Raw genomic sequence first — 20,724 nt, 5'->3', positions numbered from 1 at the left:
TGGACCTCTTACCTTTCTGGCTGTCTCTAGGTTGGGTCTTTCCTAAGACAGGATGTTGCACTCCCAATAAAGAATAAGCTGGGTATATTATCCCCAGGGTCAGAGGCAGTATGCCTCTGATTATTAGCATCTGGGGAGGTAAACAGTAGGAATGAGATACTGTACCGATGTCCTCCTTGTGTGTTTCCCATAGGTACCTGGTTGGCCACTGCGGGAAATGGGTTTTTGAACTAGGTAGACTTTTGGTCTAATTCATCAGGGATGTTCTTATACTCTGTGTTGTCTGCTGACTCTCAATTACTCATTCAGACTCTACACAGGTGCTGGTAAGTTTTAAAAAAATTATTCACAGGTTCTATAGAAGTCCCTGCAGCAGGGACTCACCCAGGCTAAGGGAAAAGAAAAAGCAGGGAGTTTGGAGACTGTATTTAAGGGGACATTGTGCTTGAATGTAACACGCATGCCAGAATACATAGCTGATGAGCTGTGTTCAATTTCATAGGTCATAATTTATGTAAGATTCTTCTCGCTTCATTATACAAAGTTAATTGGCATTGCATGATTTAGTGTACACATGGTCCTAGGATTTATACAGGATTCCAGTGGCTCACTTTCATGCTTAAAAATGCCGTGTATGATCTATCTTCTCTCAGCATCAGTCACTGGAGCAAGAGTGTTTCAAATACGCCAAGGCAAAAGGATTCCAAATCAACTGCTTTGCAAATGATTCAGTGATCACTGTGAATGAAATAAGGGAGGAAAAGACCCCTGTGGAGGTAGGTAGATAAATGATAAATGCTAAACCTATTATGAGTGGTTGAAATTACTAACACAAAGGCACACTGCTTCAGGGAAAGTGTCTAGACTATGTAGAATGCAGCTATAAATAATACTCTAAAGACAGAATTCTACTCTGTGCTCAAAAGCACAATCTAAATATGCCTCTGCACTGCATCGGTTTTTGCAGTACCTAGTATCTTTGAGATGATAACCCTCCACAAATTAGCAACTACCAGCGGCACTGGCAGTAATCTTTGGCATTTAAGAGCCACTCAGTAATTATAAATGGTTAAGTAAGAACTTGGATTGAAAGGTATTTATTTGCATTTTCCTGACTTAAAGTAACAGAGTGTAGAAGAAGACAGTGAATGGCAATCATTTAAATCCACTCTAATTAAGAGGAGGTGAGGCTGCAGGAAAATGAATTGGAGGAATATTTTACCTGGAATTATGAGTCTTCTATAGATGGGTTCCAGGTTTGCTTCCAAGATGGCATTTCATACATGACACACCTCCACTAAACGAGAGTGAACTCCACCAAATTAGCTCTTTAATAATGTAACTATTAATACTTGTTTAAAGCTTATTTTGAAGCATATAAATGTAACTAATTAATAACAATACATTACAAATTCACTATAAAACTTGTTTCAAAATAATTTTCTGACAAAGCTTCTTTTAATTAATTTTACTTAGGAAAGCAAATAAAAGAAAACAATGCTCGCTGAGTAGCATTTGTGACTACTTTTGGGGCTGTTTTCAACATCTTTAATCATGATACTTCTCACAATACAAAACTGGCTTCCAAATACAACTTGATTTTTGTAATGATGTTGCTATTTGCTCCTGACTGAGCTCAGTGACTTGTACACTGTGCTGGCATAACTCACTTCCTGTTGCCACTGCCACTCTCTTCCCTCCAGCAATCTATGTTCCCTCTTCCAACTTCTAATTTAGTCATCCATTTTGTTTGGATGACTCCAAATCCATTTTGGGAAGAATGACTCAACCTTTGATTCAAAAGCAGGGAATCTCCTTTTCTATATGAAAAAAAGAGCATTTCAGGTTGAGGCTACCCCCGAAAGACCTCTCCTCTACTGAATAATCCTAAGGACATAGTTAGCTTTGCTTAGTGTCAAAAGGCATTAGGAACATAAGAAGCTGTCTTGTACTGAGTCATAGCAATGATCCATCTAGCTCAGTGTTGTCTATACTGACTCCCTGGAGCTCCCTGGAGTCCCTCCTCACCAGGGATGGAACCTGAGGCCTTCTTCATACAAAGCAGATGCTCTACTACCAAGCTACAACCCTTTCATTGCTACCTTTACCTACATCAACAGTCATTTATCAGTTATGATAATAGAATCATAGACTTGGAGGAGACCCTAAGGACCATTTGAGTCCACTTCTCTGCAATGCAGGAATCTCAACTAAAGCATCCATGACAGATGGCCACCCAACCTTTGCTTAAAAACCTCCAGTGAAGGAAAATTATCCACCTTCCGAGGGAGTCCATTCCACTCTCAAACAGCTCTTACCATCAGAACATTCTTCTTGATGTGACAGCCCTTGAGATATTTGAAGATGACTATCATATCTCCTCTCAGTCTCCTCTTTTCCAGGCTAAGCATACCCAGTTCCCTCAATCATTCCTCATAAGGGTTTCCAGACTCTTGATCATCTTGGTTGCCCTCCTCTGCACATGTTCCAGCTTGTCAATATCCATCTTAAATTACAGCGCCCTGGACTGGACACGGTACTTCTGGTGTAGTCTAAGGCAGAATAGAGCTGTACTATTAACTTTGCTTGATCAAGACACTATCAAGACAGGCTTTTTTGCTGCTGCATCACACTGTAGACTCATGTTAAGCTTGTGGTCCACTAAGGTCCCTAGATACTTTTCACATGTACTACTGGCAAGCCAGATGTCCCCCAGGTTATATTTGTACAGCTAGTTATTCCTGCCTAAGTGAAGAACCTTACATTCGTCCCTGTTAAAATTCATGTTGCTAGATAGGCCCAGTTCTCCATTCTGTTCAGGTTATCTTGAACTCCAGTTCTGTTGTCTATGGCATTAGCTACCCCTCCCAGTTTGATACCACTGATAGCTACAACCTCTGTGAATTTGTCTAATTTAAGCAGCAGTTGGGTGGCCATCTGTCAGGGATGCTCTAGCTGCATCCTGCACAGCAGATCTTGCATTGGACTAGATGAACTCCACAGTCCCTTCCAACTCTACAATTCTTTGTGGCCACCAACCCACAGGAAGCTCACAGGTAGCACCCATGCCCTACTGTTTGCCACAAGTTCCCCATCACCTAGAAGCTACCTGCACATTGCTGAGATCCAAATCTACCGTGTGCACATGTGCATTTGCTACAATAGCTATATATTTTTTTTAAAAAAAGAAAACCGATTTCTTATGCATTAAAGGCAAGATTTTAATAGCGGTTGCATGAGAGATGTTGGGTACCAGTGCTGTGCCCAACCCTTATCCTCCAGTTTTGAGAAGCATTTTGCCCTCTGTGCAAGAGGGTCATGGGAAGCTGCCTGGCACCAAGTCAGACCAGTGGTCCATCAGGCTCAGTCCTGTCTGGCAGCAGATTTCTAGGGTTTCAGGCAGGTGACATTTCCTGCCAGGGATTAAGCCTGGTACCCCCTTCAGCACGAGAGGCAGCACCTCCCTAAGGTGCTACAGGGTAGTAATTTCTTCTTTCCTTTTCACCACGGGGGGAAAAGAATTTCTCAGAAAATTTCAGGAGAGGGTTAAGACTTTTTGAAGTTATATTAGATACCAGAAAGATCACAAGTTCACTCAGGACTGGAGAAAGTTTACGATTTATCTGGAAAATATTTGTGATGAACAGACAACGCTAGTTGGATTTAAAGAGGCTTTGTGATGAGAAAGGGTATTGTAAAGAGAAAATGAGATGTAAGGATATTATAAACTGGCAATATATTATAAAGGAAATGCGGAACAAATATAAAAACATGAGGATTGTGGGAGGAGCTGGTGGAAGTCAAAAACTTGTAAATTGTTGAATATGGTTGTGTTTGATCAATTTGTAAAAGTAAAATCTTTTAAAAATTAATTAAAAAAGGAAATAATTATTTTCTGTTTAACTTAAATAAAGACCACAGTTTTTTTAAAAAAAGACTTTTTGAAGTTATGCAAAATTAACTTTTTAAAGTTACATTTCTTTATGCAGCATGGTGCTGCAGTCCTCTGTAGCTTCCCCTGGTTTCCTTTTTAACTTTTAAAAATTGTTCAACTTTCAGATGCTCCAGAGTCCATCTTTCCTGGTGCCTGAAGACACACAATCAAGGATACTGCCTGTGGAGCACCAGAGAAGAGGGCAGACAACAGCAATTAAAATAAATAAATAAATAAATAAATAAATAAATAAATAAATAAAAATAAATAAAATGCCCATTACATCTCTCTAGAGAAATAGAGAGGCTTCCTGTTAATATCTAATGATTTCTTTCCAAGCAAAAGGACTTTGCTAAAAAAATAATAATAATAACAAGTATGTGGTAAGCAGCTTCTCAGTTGCCATCTTCCTGGAAAAGGGCATCATGCGGTTTTGATGGTACCCAGAAAGGCTGCAGATTGCTAAGCGATGCTTTTACAATGGAAGAGGACGCTCCCCTCCATGGAGCCCTTGTAAGTAAACCCAAGAAACCAGCAGTTTCCTCATAACAATTTCACTGAAATTTTCCTTTCCCTTTGAAATTTCTGCAAAAGCAAGTTCATCCATCTCTGCCTATGTCTCTCTCCCCACCCCCTCTCTCTGAATACAGAAAAATAAAGTGGATTCAAATTTTGACACAGCACTATGGTGGTTGCAATACTGGGCCTAATGAACAAAACAGGCAAAAGGATTGTTTCTATTGGACTAAAAGATATGGCCACTGAATTTACATATGTACATTTTCCTCTGCAGAAGTTATTAAGAAACTAAGAATGCATTCAGGATGCAAAGAAACGCAACACTCAAAGAATAATTGTCTATCTCACATATTCTCTCGCATGACAGACGAATGCCAACATCACAAGGCGACCAACACTCCAGCAGCAACCATGTAGATGAAACAAAAGGCTTTGAGCTCTTGGATAAACTCACACAATCAAATGATCGTGATGAACAATAGCAGCTGATTCCTCTGTGGCTTAATTTTCCTTCCAACATGATCTCTCTCCATCTGACCTCTCTCTGTCCCAAAGAGAAACTTACACAGCAGCACCTTCAGAAAAGATGTCCACGGTTTCATTCAGAACACTTCAAACTTGTAATTGGGGTGGAGCAGTAGGTCTAGTCCAACTGCCTGACAAAAAGCTAAACGATGCCTTCACCACTCCCACGGTAGAATAATAATAAGAGTTTGGATTTGATATCCCGCTTTAACACTACCCGAAGGAGTTTCAAAGCGGCTAACAACCTCTTTTCCCTTCCTCCCCCACAACAAACACTCTGTGAAGTGAGCGGGGCTGAGAGACTTCAGAGAAGTGTGACTAGCAGCTGCATGTGGAGGAGCGGGGAAGCGAACCAGGTTCACCAGATTACAAGTCCACTGCTCTTAACCACTATACCACACTGGTGATGACACCTGCCTGATTCAGACCACAGTGTGCTCCAAACAGGCAGTAGGAGCATATTGGAGCTGAAAGCTCCATCAAGTAACTCCATCAGGGCAGCTGAGCCCCAACCTCAGGAAGAAATGCTGGGCCAGTCCCTCTGTGAGCATCTCTAAGCAATCTGACCTTGTAGAGCACATTTTTCTGAGCCCCAAATATTACTGTCACACATATCTTCAGCAGTGGCACAAACCATCCTTTGAAACTTCCACAGCAACTTCCTGCCTCCTAGAATTGTGTCCCTAGTTGAAGGATTGCAACATTAACTGCAAAAGGGCAGAAGAGTTGTAGAACGACCAATACTTCTGTCATCAATCTGCCTGCCATTGAGCAGCCCACCTGAAGCCTCTTCTTAGAAGGCAGATCTGAGTATCTCTCTATTGCTGAGAGATAGTTTAAATTTTCTTTGCATATCCTTTTTCTCTCCTACCTGGTGCTTTTCCTTTTATCTCATTTCTAAACTTGGTATTGGGCAAGAGCTTGTTTTCATTAATTATTTGTGAAGGGCATAATTTATTTTAAGCATGATGGTGATGTAGCTGACAGTTGTGTCGAGAACGGAGATCTTTGGTGCTATGTTATTTTCTCTTTTTACATGCTAAAGTCCACAGATCACACTCCTAAGCAACTGATCCTGCTCATTAAATTTGATTATCTTTCCATTTGGTGTGAGAAAATGATTCTAAACATGCCTACTCCTAATACAAACAAATGAAAGTCTGTTTCCTTCTTTTAATGAATGAATGAATGAATACTACCTCCACTGATAGAAAAATTTGTCACCTGCATTTATCCAAAGTACATATATTATACTAAAATTTGACTTTGTGTGGCCCTCAGGTCACAGCTTCCCTCAGCACTGGGATGGACACTGATATATACTTACTTCCAGCGACTAAAGTTTGGGAAGGGCAAATCTGTCAATTTCCATTTCTTCCTCAGTTTTTTAAATTTTCCCTTAAAAGAGTAGTGGGAATTTCAGGAAGTAAAATAGTGCAGGAGGTAACCGACAAGGAATAATGCCTTGCTATGCAAAACATGGATACCCTTTCTTGCATACCAAGTTTGGTAACTCAGTCTAATCCCCAAATCCCACAAGATCTCGGAAAAATCTCACAAGATCTCACAGAGCGCAAGAGGTCTTTCCAGAAGCCAATTCCACTGCTAGGGTTTTGCAGGTGCCACCGTGCAACACAGATAAGAGAGGTGGGGCACCAGTGGTGTGGGTGGGTGTGGTGGCAGCATGTTCCTGTTTTGCCTCAAGTGTTGAAACGGGAAGCAACACTCCTGGTTTGAATGTGCATGAGGCCACCACTTTGCTGAAACTAAGCTGATCTGGGTCTGGACAGTGTTGATGGGTGGCTGCCTTCAGAGTCATGTGGACCCTCAGGAAGAAAGGCAGTTTGGACACAGCTTGCCGTGGAAAAGCAATATGGAACTAAACAAAACTTCCCTGCTTGTGCTAACCTCAGCAACTCCCTGTTTTCATAAAAGCATTCAGCCGTTACAACTATTGCTGGGATCAAAGCAACAGAAAGGATTTTTCAGAATGGGGAGACTAAGCCCACTGTGCTGCTCTGAAGACTTCAGATGCTGCAACTCTGTTCAGAATTCTTGAAACATGTGACAAAGTAAACACCTTTTGGCTCTTGAAACACGTAATGATGTAAACAACTCTCATTGCCATTTTAGCAAACCTCATCATCCCTTCAATGAAACTGCAGCTGATGCAACTGTCTTACAATCCCTTGCCTGCTCCAGACAGACAAGAAGCTGAGCTCATCCAGCTCCAAAGCAGCTTCACAATCAATAAACAAAACAAGAGTGGCTGTTTCTTCTTTAGAGCAGTACAAATGTGCATCAAAGACTGCCTCTTTCTTTTCTGGAGGCTGAGTAGTTTGCATGGTGGAGGAATTAAAAGTTGTGTGTGGTCCCCCCCCCACGCCGTTCCTCCCCCCACCCAGGCTCAGATTCTCTCTGTCTCAGAATGCTGACATCTCCGTCAACAGTTCCAAAAGATCTTGAACAAATGAGTCATTCTTAATGTAGGAAGGCAAAGATATTTGCTGAAACCAATCTGTCTCAAAGAGCGACCATGTGCGCTCATCATAACTACTCTTCAAATATCTGGAGGATACCATTCAGATTGTCCAAAACAAGATATACTGTATTTATGTTGAGAATGCAACACTAGCAGGTCATAGAAAGAGCATGAGTTCAACTCAATTCACTTTCGAATCTGCCACTCATAAAAACAGCCAGTCACGAAACAGAAATGAACACATAACACAATCATTTTGCTACAGTTAGTTGTTGCAGTAATGAGTTTGCTTGAGGCTCAAATCTCGCTTAAGGCAGTGCATGTATTGAAGACAAGGAGAATTTTCCCTAAGTAATAGCAAGAGGTGGAATCATCTCACGCAATCTCCTTGGAAGTGCTAATTTAAGAATATGCATTAAAACCCATTCTTTAGACACAGCTGGAGACTCTGAAGGGAGACAATGGAAACTCTTCTCCTACTCAAAAGCAGTTCTGGAATATTGGTCAGTGCACTCCCCCCTTAGTTTCAACATAAGTGACAGAATCTTGATGTCAATGGACTATTCTGATTCTGCCATTTTCATTCATTCATGCATTCATTTCATCTCTACGGATAAATTTTCCGTGGGTTGTTTTAATTCATAATATGGCCCCATTAGGTTTTATGTCCTTTGCCATGTGCTTTAGCCAGTTGTGTCACATTTACTATTTAGGACCCTGGCTTGGTTTAACTCAAGTGTTTAGGCCACTATACTACCACTGATGTACAGAGAGTTAAATTATTTTCAAGTAAAGTTTGTTGCCTTAATTGAGCTGTAAACCTATGTTATGCACTGTTTCTCTCTTATATACAAAAGAAAGAAAAAGATTGTACAGTATATGCATCAGCTGAGCAAGGTCCCAAATTCCTTAGTCCCCAGAATCTCCACCTCAAAGGCTCCCAAGGCTACAGACCCTGGAGAACCACACTCAGCCAGATCAGATCCCACTGCAATTTAGCTCAGTATGAGATTGCACCATGTTTTCATATTTGCTAAATGTTTGCATCCTCATTTACTATTTTGGGGGGAGAGGGGAGAGGGGAATACTAATTCACAACAGAATTAGTACAGAAGCATTCCCATTTTACAGGTGGCAAGTCAAGGTGGCTGGCCCAGCAAAATATTATGGCTGAGCAGACATTTGAAAGAATGCCTTCTACATCAGAGCTCAACATTTCTAATCCATGTAGCACCCCTTCCACCTGCTCCCTGTCTACCTTCAAATGAAGTTTTCTTTTTGAAACCTACTACTCTCACCCCCCCTTCTTATATAATATGGAGAATTTATATTGCATTGAGTGAGAGGGGATAACAAAATGCACAACTGTCAGCAGCATGATACAAAAACCATCAACCCCAAACCTAAAACCACCCAAGGCAATAATATTCAAATATAATATGCACTATCATCAATGTATCCCCATATAGATAATACATGTGTATAAGTGTTTGACCTTCCACACTAAACTCTCCAGTTAGTCCCTCTGCAAACTGTGTTCCCCTGAATAATTTTTTTCCAGCCTCCTTTTTCTCGAATGGGCTAATAATAGCCTTGTGATGCGACAAACTGAATGAATTTTTGAATGTCATTTCCATCAATATGTCCTAGAGACGTTCTGGTTCAGAAAGGTCGTTGGTAAGGCATGCAGCCATTTGGCATTCTTAAAAGTTTGCCTCTAAGGTTTTGAATAAACTAAATGTAACTTTGCCTTTTGTTTTTCCCCCAAATAGAGTTTTAAAAAGCTATGTGAGAGCATCACTTAGCTAGAGAATGAGAAGGGAGGCAGATGCAACTGAGTTATCTGGTGTTCTTCACAAAACCAAACTAATTTGCTGTGATTGTCTAGATGATAGATGACCCTGCCCTTATAACTGAAAGTGTCAATAGCAGTTCTTTTCATTGGGAGCTAAATTGTATTGCCTATTTCAAAGTCCACCTGGGTCCTCCGTGTCCCTCCTTATTCTTGTAATATCTCTCTCTCTCTCTCTCTCTCTCTCTCTCTCCTTATCTCTCTCTCTCTCACACACACAAATAAATAAATATGAATAAAACCTGTTTGCTACTAGTTTTGTAGTGCCCCTTTGGCGAATGCATCTTGTGTAGGTCATGCCGGCACTTTGACTGGAAAGGAACCTTTCCTCATACCACAAGAGCAAGCTAGGTTTCATTCAGAAATATAGAGGTATCTGCTCACAAGCATGTTTTCCAGGCTAGGCCTTAGTGGAGTAGTAATTTTCTTTATCATCTTAGGTTCGTATTTGACAAACTACTTATTTATGACTATCCCTTCTGATTCCAGTGGGAGTTTCAAGTTTATGACCTTCATTTACGCAACAAAAATTGTGACAGTAGGGAGAATTGACTACCTTTCCTAAACATAACTCATTTGGAATTCATGGAATATAAACATAACCATCAGCAGCTCAGAGTTACCTTTACTGCAAAGAGTGCGATTTATTTAATTGCACAATGCTTAATAATACTCTGTACGAAGGCTGTACAGTGTATCCTAAGGTTTACTAAATCAGTAGGGGTTTTGCCATCTACTTCCATGAGATGTGGACTGCATCTTTAGGCTACAATCTTATGCTCCATTCAGTGCAGTGAGATATACTTGAAAATAAACAAGTTATGATGGACTTGGCTCTTGGGCTGGAAATCTCTACTTTGGCAGGAACTCAGTGGTTGACCTTGGGAAAGTCACTTTCTGTCTCTCAGTCTCAGTTTCCAAGCTATAAAGTTTAGATTCTAGTGATCTGCTTCACAGGTCTGTTTGCAAGCCCAAAGAAGACAGCAATGCTGAAGCACATCATATATTAAAGGACTAAACTATAACTAGAAAATGCATCAACTACGGGACGCAGCATAACAACGGCTGGATTAATTACACCTCTTTTTAAATAGATGTGCACAGAAGGATCACACAACAGAGTACTAAGCACATGAGAAATTAAGGTATTTCATCCCCCTTTCAGTTTACTCAAACTCTGTTCGCTTTCGGGGTGTCTCTGATTTAAAATTTAGCGTGCATGTGCAGCAGGTACCCATGCTCCTGGTCAAAAGAATTATGCAGAGCTCATCGGTAGTGCTTTTTTGCATTGTAGAAGAAAGAAAGAAAGAAAAAACAGGCATGAAAAAGAAAGTGATCTGAACTTAGCGTGAAGCATGTTATGCTCCTGTTAAACATCAAACGCTGCACCGAGAAGGCTTATGGCTGGGGCTCCTCCAGCAGGGACACAAAAGCTCTGCTGCAATAATTGGTTCTTACAGTAGCACAAGCGCGGCAGGCAACTGGGCCAGAGTAACCTTTGCTCAGAGCTCCTGGAGAGCAAGCGCTCAGCTGCTTCTCTCCAGCGGGTGCAGCAACAGTCACCTTGGGACTAGAGGGGTGGGGTGGGGGTGCAAGAGGGGAGTGAAGGAGCCCTTCAGGACTCCAGAAACACATGGCCTGCTTTTACTCTCTGTGGTGTGTTGACTTTTTTATTTTTATTTTTTATTTTTTAAAAAGGCCTCTTCTGGGAATAGCTGCAGTTACATAAGGCACAGGGGAAGCAGCCAAGAGAGACAGAGAAAGAGAGAGAGAGAGAGGATATGGATCATCTGACTTCTTGTCCACTGCCAGGGTTATCCCTCTTCAAGCAGCAATGCTGGGTGGATTCTCTCTTACTTTCTTCTCTGGTGCTGCCTTTGTTTCTCACTTTCCTCTTCCCATCCCTGCAAATTTCTGCTTCATTTCCACTCCTCTATCCCTTTGGCTTCCAGCAGTACTCCCATCGCCTTGATCCTGGGCCGAGAGGCCCCTCTGGTGTGTATGTGTGTCTCCCTCTTGTCCTTCCCGCTCCCTTCTCCTCTTACTGCATTCAAGTGCTGCAGGCAACTCCCAGCCTTTCCAGCTCAGCAGGCCACTTCCCACCTCTGTGGTGGTGCTGGACGCAGACCAAGGGGAGCTGGGTTCAAAACCTGACTCAGCCATCTCTCTCTCTCTCTCTCTCTGACAAGGTCTCTCTTCTCTGAGCTTCAGGGACTGCTTGCACCTCCTGCCAGGGTTTGGTTGTAGAGAGGGATGAGATCATGGCTGCACATGCACTTTTTATATTGTATTAAGAAAGAGGGCTGGCCATGATGCCTAAAACTTGCCCAGGGAAGGGTTGCCTTCCCATGTCAGCTGGCCACAGAGGTCTCCTCCTGTCAACCTGGGAGGGGGGGGACTTACAGTGCAGCATTAACTGTCCCTGGGGGGCTCTGCTTCTCTTGTTCTCCCACCTCCCTGCTCTGACCCTCCTCTTCTGCTGAGCGCCAGGTGATGCTTCTCCTGTCTGCCCCGCTCCCCTCCGCAGACATCTCTGCCTCTTTGCAGGGTGCCCGCCAGCCCTCCATTGTTCTCCCCGTCCAGGCGTTACCTTCTGCTGCCTCCGAGCCATGTCGGTGGGCTGCTTGGCGTTGAAGGGGTAGGCGATGCACCTCATGACGAAGACATACAGCTGCAGCTTCTTCTTGCGCTCCTCTTCCTCCTTCTGCAGCCGCTCGAGCTCTTCCTTCTCCTTCTCGCTCACCACCGAGGGGCTGGGGCTGGAAGGCCGGACGCTGCTGCCGCTCCGGCTGCTGGGCTGCAAGCCCCCGCCGCCCCCCGAGCTCTCGCTGGTCCGGCTGGGCGAGAGCCGTGCCCCAGAAGCCGCCGGGGCCAGCACCTCCTTGCTGCTCTCCTCTTCCACGATCTCATCGGATTCCTCCTCGCTGGACGACGGGTCCAACATGCTGGCGGCGGATCGTGCCCTTGGCGCGCAGCTCTAAGCGGGAGAAAGGACCGAGGGCAGGCAGGCAGGCAGGCAGCACAAAGCCCGGCTTGCACTTCCAAGATGCCTTCCTTTCACAGTCTCCTCCGGCTCATCCGCCGAAAGGTGGCTGGCAAACCGAATAAAGTCTCGTCCTTCTCCTCCTCGGCCACCACCCTCTCAGCTACCTGCAACTTCAGCCACCGAATCGCGCCAGCCGAGCTCCGGGAAAAAGTCGCGCCGGGGAGCCGGTGCCCGAGGAGGCGAGCTGCCTGCCGCTCCGATGCAGCTGACAGCCGAGAGGGCGCCGCCGTCTTCCCAACAGGAGAGACAGAGAGCGAGCGAGAGCAAACGAGCGCTTACGTGGGTTTATGGCTTTTAACTCTTGCCTACCCGGGACTGGCTCGGCTGCTTGCTGCACAGAGAGAGAAAGGCGTCGGGATCAAAGGCTGCCGTCGCGGCTGGCCTCGCTCTCTCTCTCCTCCAGCGAGACCGGGCTCGGCCCCTCCTGCGATCGATCTATTAATACAGAGCTAGGCAGATGGTGCTCCTCCGCGCGCGCTCCTCTCCGCCTCTCTCGCTCGCCTCGCTCTCCCGCTTAGTTCCCGTCAAGCCAATAATAAAGCCGCAGGGCGAGAGGAGCTGACCAGGGTGCTGAATGTAAGCAGCCAACTGCAGAGGCATTGAAAAGCGCCCGGCGCAGCTGCGGCCACAGCGGCGGCAGCAACAACAAGCAGAACGGCCCACCCCGGTCTGCGCAGGCTCAGAGCTCCCGTCTCCTCCTCTTCCCTCCTCACCCACCCCTCCCTGCACGAGAGCGTAGCACATGACTGTTTGGGAAAGTGACGCCCCCCCAAAGAAGCATCTGCCCTTACCCTCCTTCCTTCCTTCCTTCCTTCCTTCCTTCCTTCCTTCCCTCCTTCCCGCACCCTCCGGCTGCCCCTCTGATTTCCCAGCCCTGAGTTCTTTTCTCCTTCTTCCTGATTTGACTTTTCTTCCCTGCGTCGCTTCCTCGAGGGATGGGGTGGGGCGGCGGAAGGAAACGTGGAGCGGCTTTGCAAGCAGAGCTGAGGAAAAGTGCCAAGTGGTTGGGGGTGTATGTGAGAGCAGCGGCAGGGAAGGTTAGGGGGCAGAAGTGAAGATCAGAGGAAGTGTGGGGAGCGGAACGCTGTGGTAACAGTATGGGAGGCAATAGGAAGAAATCCGATGGGGCAGGGAAGGGCAGGGGACGCTCTGGTTGCAGGCTGATCAGTCCATGGGAAATGAAGGGCAAATTGGGATAGGGGAAGGGAATCCAGAAATCAGAGCAGGGCAGAAGAAGGGCAAATGAATCAACTCTGGAGACGTGGGGGTGAAGCTACAGTCCTAATCAGAGCCATACCTAGGCTTCGTTGTGCCCTTGGCAAGGAGCTGTATTGAAGCCAGGAGGGACCATGGGCAAGAAACTCAAAAAGTTCATTTTTTTTGTCACCTTGCCACTCTGAGCCAGAGTGTAGAGGTGCAATTTTTGCACTCCCCTGGAAATGCACCCTTGGCCAATCTAACCAACCCCTAGGTACACCCCTGATCCTAATTCCATTTACCTGGGAGAAAGCCCTACTAAATTCAATAGGAGTAGACATAGTTAGGCTTGCACTGCTGCTCAGTTTGATCCTGCTCCCACAATGCTAGGAAGTCCAGCCAGTGAAAGTGATTGGCAGAGTATATTCAGGAGAAGTAAGAGAAGGCAAGTGTCCCCACAGTGCAGGATGTCACTGTGGCATTTGCTGGTGGCGATGGTCGCTGGTTTAGCTGGCTTTAAAGGAGGGGGGAGGAATTAGGTAAATTCGTGGAGGTTGTGTGTATAAGAGAGTACTAGTCATGTATGGTGGCCCTGTGGAAGGTTGATGTTCAGGCGTGATAATCATAGTTTATTATTTATTCCCCACCTATCTGGCTAGATTTCCCCAGCCACTCTGGGCAACTCCCACAGAATATTAAAAACACAATAAAACATCAAACATTAAAAACTTCCCTAAACAGGGCTGCTTTCAGATGTCTTCTAAAAGTCAGATAGTTTTTTATTTCCTTGACGTCTGATGGGAGGGCATTTCACAAGGCGGGCACCACTACCGAGAAGGCCCTCTGCTTTCAGTAGCGTAAAGTGTCAAGTGTAGTAGGGAGCAACCATCACCCTCATGTCCTGTTTGTGAGCTTCCCAGGAGTACCTGGTCAATAAAGGAAACAGGATACTGAACCAGATAAACCCTTGCTCTGATCCAGCAGGAATCTGTTTACACTGATATTCACACAGCATCACCCCACACAAAAACACACCTCCTGCTGCAGTTTGATGGCTTAACACAAAAATAACAGTTGTGAATTAGAACAAATTTCAGCAGAGTAAAGTTGATTTGAAAGTTTAATGATGTCTTCCCAAGACTAAAAAGGTGTATGGGTTTGCTTTTGCAAAATAAAATGGCAGGTCACAACAGTCCCATTGAATTTCATAAGAGCTAAGTGGCTTTGGGAGGAGGGTCTACAGTTATATTTTTTAAAGAACAATATTACCAAGTTTTTGCTGAACTGATTGCAGAGCACCACATACACTTAGCTAGCAGTAAGTTCCATGGAGCTCAGTGGGGTTTAGTTTAGTTTAGTTTAGATTGGACATGTGCAGGGTTGTAGGAATCCTAGACACACTTGCTTGGGATTGAATGCTGCAAATTATGAGCTAGGAAGTCTTCATTTCAATCCTTGCTTTAGTCACAGACTCAATAGTGTTAAATAAACTGCTCTCTATCAACCCATGCCCATCTGCAATATGGGAATAATAGCATTAACAGTCTATCTTGCAAGAATCTTGTAAAGGTTAGTCTGCAGCACTCTGTGAAGTACTTTGCCTGCCCTTGTTTATATATCTCTTCTCTCCCTCATTAGTGCTGTGACCATGCTGTTTCTGCCCAGTATCTTACATGGCATCCCTGCAGTAACAGTACCACAGTGCTGATAAATCTGTTAAACTGGCAAAGGTATTTCTGGAGAAGTATATTCATGAATATGTAGATCCTGTTTTCTTGCATGGTTGTGCTTGCATTAAAGCTACATACACAATGCAGTCTTATGGTACATCCTCCTGTATGAATCTCACTGCCTATTAAGGCATCGTAACAGGGCCCTGGTTAGAGTCTTGCCTCCTGGAATACTTAGGACAATGGCAGGGTTTTCTCACAGCTAAAATGTAAATAATTGGGAAATGTGGATGTCAAAACAGCACTCAGAGCAGCTGAGCCAGTTCAGGCACTTTAGTTTCCTAAAGTTCAGACACTTTAGTTTCCTAAAGTTCAGACACTTTAGTTTCCATAGGTTACAGCCCCTGAATGCAATTGCACAAGAGAAGCATGGTCTGATCTAGGGATGGGGAGAAATTAAATTCAGTTAACATTAAAAGGCAAATCTACCAAATTCTCACTTTCGGAAACAAAACAGTGTCATCCTTAAAAAATGCACAATTTCCTGAATTTTGCAATGCAGGTCAAGTACTATGTACAAAAATGCATATACTGGGGTAAAGTATGGATAAAAAATGAATATATTAAACAAAATAAGTCAGGTAAATGCATTATATTAGGAAAAAATGGACAAAATGTATATTAGGCAAAATGCATATGAACTTGTGTATATTAAGAGAAATTTGCATTAAGTTGCTGGTGAATTTTCATGAGGACTTAAAAATAAATAAATCAGAAACTGGTGTTTAAATGTGGAGGACTGAAAAAATGAGAAACCAAGAGAAACAGAAATTGACGGTTTTACTCATATTGAGTCTGAGGTTGCAATCATACACAGTGCAATTCTAACAACATCTACTCAGAAGTGAATCTGTTGAATTCAATGGGGCTTAGTTCCAGGTCAGTGGTGTTAGGGTTGCAGCCTCACTTGGGGGGTGAGACCATTGAACTCAGTGGGATTTACTTCTGAGTGGTAATACCTGACTGTGCTTTTATTCTTGTCGATTGGTGTAGGGGTCTTATACTGTACCCCAAGGTTACTCATGGAGGACCTTGTGCCTATGGCTACTGCTGACACAGGGGTAATAAAATTGGCACAGATGGCGAGCATTAGCACTCACCATGATGAATATTGCCTCAAGGATTTTTACGGGGACGGGAATGTGATTACTCCAAGAGCACCTATGCTGCTGTGCATTAAAATTTAAAGATCTTTCTGATCAGGCTCAACATGTAGGCTGCACATAAATGGAGATCAGGGCTGCCTGTGGAGAGCAGTACAAGTCCCCCGCAGAAGCAGAGAGTCATAACCATCGTGTTTCACTTCCGTTTGTGAATGGGAATAGGTGGAAGGGACAGGTCTCAAGCGAAATAGTTGCACAGTTTCTTGTTTCACACGTAGATTGGGGGTAACACTTCTGACAGTGAGCCTGGCTCTTCTATTCCTGTACATTGTTCAGAGCACTGCTGTCACCTCTGCCTTGAGCAGTCCTATTTGGGATCCACTCTGCTCACCCTGAAAAGGGGGAGGGGCTAGAAATGATGCCTTAACATAGTCTACCTCCCTTTCCCCCTGATTGGATTACCACGCCCAGTGGGGTCACCACCCAGTGGCTGTAAAAGACAATTGAACTTTGGAACATGGAATATACGGACTTCTTTGGGAAAATAATGCAGGATAAATACGGACAACTGAGAAACACTGACTTCCGAGCACTCCAATTGGAGAACAGCCTTTACCAAAGGCGTCATGGACTTTGAAGATGTTCAAACTCAGGACAAAAGGGAGAAGCGTGCTAAGAGGAAGGCACACTTGGCAAACCCTCACCATGATCAACTCTTGCCCAGAAACCTGTGTCCCCACTGTGGAAGACTCTTGGGTTGGGGTAATGTTTAGGGTTGTGGTTCTGTTGCTGTTATTAAATGATGATGATGATGATGATGATGATGATGATAATAATAATAATAATAATAATAATAATAATAATAATATATTTATACCCCGCCCATCTGGCTGGGTTTCCCCAGCCACTCTGGGTGGTTTCCAACAAAACACTAAAATACAACAACCTATTAAACATTAAAAGCTTCCCTAAATAGGGCTGCCTTTAGATGCCTTCTAAAAGTTTGTAGTTATTTTTCTCTTTGACATCTGGTGGGAGGGCATTCCACAGGGTGGGTGCTACTACCGAGAAGGCCCTCTGCCTGGTTCCCTGTAACTTGGCTTCTCGCAATGAGGGAACCGCCAGAAGGCCCTCGGCACTGGACCTCAGTGTCTGGGCAGAGCGATGGGGGTGGAGATGCTCCTTCAGGTATACTGGCCCAAGGTATACTGGACCAACTTTGAATTGTGCTCGGAAACGTCCTGGGAGCCACTATTATTGCCCTAATTGCTTAAAATGTTTTGTTTTAGACGTTTTTTAAATTGTGTGCTTTAAAATTTGGGGCTTTTGTTGTTTTTTAAGTTAAGGGACGTAAGATGTGTCTGGGAAGAGAGGAGCTGAGGAAAGCAGGGGTGACCCCAATTGCAGTGGTTCTGGGCAAGGGGAGGTATGGGGTGGAGGTGGGGCAGGCCAGGTAAGGGGCACATGGGACAGGCAGTTAGTGACTCTGCCATGTGCCAGCCCCTCCTCCAACCTGGGAAATTATGGTTGCCCTATCAGCCAGCCCTCGGGTCTGTGGCTGCTGTGGCTGAATGCCAGGTCGGCTTAGAGTAAGACCTTCCTCATCCATGATCTGATTGTGGATGAGGAGGCTGATCTGGTCTGTATCACTGAGACCTGGGGTGTGTGAGCAGGGAGAAGTTGGTCTCACCCAGCTGTGCCCACCTGTGTACTGAGTGCATCATTAGGGCAGACTTGAAGGTTGGGGAGGGGAAGTCTATAGAGATTCCCTCTCTCTTTCTCCAGGCTCTTTGACCAGTTGGGAGGGGGTGGGATCCAGAGTGTGTGTTCTTGACAATGGGCAATTGGTACAGTTAAGGGATTCTGCTGGTCTACTGCCCACCTTGGTGCTCAGCAGTCTCCCTGCTTGAACTGACAGGCATAGAGGCAGTGCTGAGGACTCCCTGACTGCTGGCTTGTGGGGACTTCAATATCCATATAGCCAACTCCTAGTGGCCGAGAAGGTCTTTGGCCCACCAATAAAATATGTGAGAAAGCTGCCCCCTCCCCAGTTGATGGGCAATGCCATTCAAATGGTATGAATTGGATCAATTATGTGGGGCAGGGCTTACCTGGGCCCCCAAACATTTTATTCAAGTTGGCATCCCTGATAAAAAGGCAGTTGGCTCTGGGGTGGCTCAGGACTTCATGGCTACCATGATGACTATGGGGCTGTCCCAACATGTGACCAGCTGATTATCTTGCTTGCCTTTCAATGCTGATTTTAACTCCAGCAAATTAACTTCCCTATATCCAGCTTCTACCTGCTTAGCCGACTTCTCACATGTTTATTCAATCCAGCCTCTCTCCCTGGCAGGAAAACAGAAAGGTACAAGCTAACACCTACGTAGGTGGTCAAAAGATGCATAATGTAAAAATGACACCCACAAAAAAATGATCACAATAGAAAGAAGCTAGCCTTCAGTGTGTCTTCAAAAAGTGTTCGAATACGTGCTTGTCTATTTTTGCACTGTGCTGAAAAGCAAGCAATGCGAGAGGGGAAAGGAGAGCAATTATGCATATGCAACACCCAGTAGTAATTTTTCTTATTAATAGTTAATTGCATGCAATTATCCACTGTGAATGGATGAATGAAACGACTGACTCTGTCTTTTCTAGAAGGGTGGCCATGTTAGTTTTGTAGCAAAACCAACAAAGTTTTTTGTGATATATTAAAGACTAATGGGTTTATTGTGGCATGAACTTGTGTGGATTGAGCCCACTTCTTCAGATGTGGGTGTAAGTATACCTATACGCAAATGAAATGTAAGAGGCACGTCTGTGGGCGTTTCCTATCTCTTCCAACAAGTCTTTTCAGCAGATGTCTTTCCCAGTTTGCAAGTGTATTGGAATTGTCTATAGATGTTTTGTTTCATTGCTTGTGTGTTTGCCATCCTGGTCTCCTTTGGGAGAAAGAGAAGGATACACATTTAAAAAGACACAAATCCATTTCTGTGCAATGACCAAATATATACAAGATCAGAGGGTGGCCCATTCACAACAGCAAACATACCACGTTTTTGAGTTCTAACTAGGCTATATTAGTGATAGAGAAATATCAAATGAGATCTTAACTTCTGGATAATTTTCTGGACAATTGATAAATGAACTTTGGTCTGCTCAACAGCAAAAGCAGTGTGTAAGTGACAAAGGGTCATAGAATAATAGAAACATAGAATTATTGAGCTGGAAGGGACCCTGAGGAGCATCTAGTCTAACCCCCTGCAATGCTGGTATATACAGCTGTCCCATAGGGGATCGGACCTGCAACCTTGGCATTATCAGAACCACATTCTGAAGGTGGCATTTGCTTGATTCACCTTTGGTTCAAACTGCAATAGTGAAGTTGCGTCAAAATGTCCTAACATGTGTAACAGCAGACTGCCATGTGATGCTAAATATGCTGATTTAAAAGGGTAAGCAATGATTTTAGTAGCATGTTGAAATCATTCTGTAACGTTTGCAAGTTCCCACTATATTTGAGGAAGTGGTTTATGTGCTTGTTGTGTGCCAACGATTGTATAAATATTTTGCACCTTGTGCCATGCTCAGAGAACTCCTCAGCACTATTGTGTCAGGGTACCTCTCCCTGTATGCATATTGGAAATAAAGGGAAGCCACTGGCATATTATTAAAAATATAATCTCCTGGTCTGATTTCCACAGCACCAGCACAACATCATAATTCAATATCCAATGTGGTGTAGTGGTTAGAGTGTTGGACTAGCACCAGGCAGGCCAGGATTGAAATTCCCACTTGGCCATGAAGCTCATTGGATGACCGTGGGCTGGTCACTGCCTCTCAGCATAACCCACCTCACAAGGTTGTTGTGTGCATTAAATGCAGAGAGGGAGTGCCACCTATGCTGCCTTGAGCTTCTTGGAGAAGGTAGGATATAAATGCAATAATACTAAACTAATACTATCAAGAAGTGGGACACGGGTGGCGCTGTGGGTTAAACCACAGAGCCTAGGACTTGCCGATCAGAAGGTCGCCAGTTCGAATCCCCGAGGTGGGGTGAGCTCCCATTGCTCTGTCCCTGCTCCTGCCAACCTAGCAGTTCGAAAGCATGTCAAAAGTGCAAGTAGATAAATAGGTACCGCTCCAGCAGGAAGTTAAACGACGTTTCCGTGCGCTGCTCTGGTTTGCCAGAAGTGGCTTAGTCATGCTGGCCACATGACCCGGAAGCTGTACGCCGGCTCCCTTGGCCAATAAAGCGAGATGAGTGCCACAACCCCAGAGTCGGTCACGACTGGACCTAATGGTCAGGGGTCCCTTTACCTTTACCTAAACTATC

General features: G+C 44.4%; 1 protein-coding gene across 12 annotated transcripts in view; it reads right to left on the bottom strand.

Moving 5' to 3' along the window:
* Window positions 1–13,039, bottom strand: part of CADPS (calcium dependent secretion activator) — a 336,635-nt gene extending 323,596 nt beyond the window's left edge. For all 12 annotated transcript variants that reach the window (XM_081852319.1, XM_081852323.1, XM_081852328.1 and 9 more), the window contains exon 1: window positions 11,903–13,039. In XM_081852319.1, coding sequence (XP_081708445.1) covers window positions 11,903–12,256 — 354 coding nt within the window. In that variant the 5' untranslated portion in view covers window positions 12,257–13,039. The remainder of the gene's footprint in view (window positions 1–11,902) is intronic.
* Window positions 13,040–20,724: the final 7,685 nt, after the last annotated feature.

This window comes from Podarcis erhardii (genome assembly GCF_964252035.2).
Source record: "Podarcis erhardii genome assembly, chromosome: 2".
NCBI classification, from domain to species: domain Eukaryota; kingdom Metazoa; phylum Chordata; class Lepidosauria; order Squamata; family Lacertidae; genus Podarcis; species Podarcis erhardii.
This window is presented reverse-complemented; position numbering and strand designations above follow the sequence as displayed.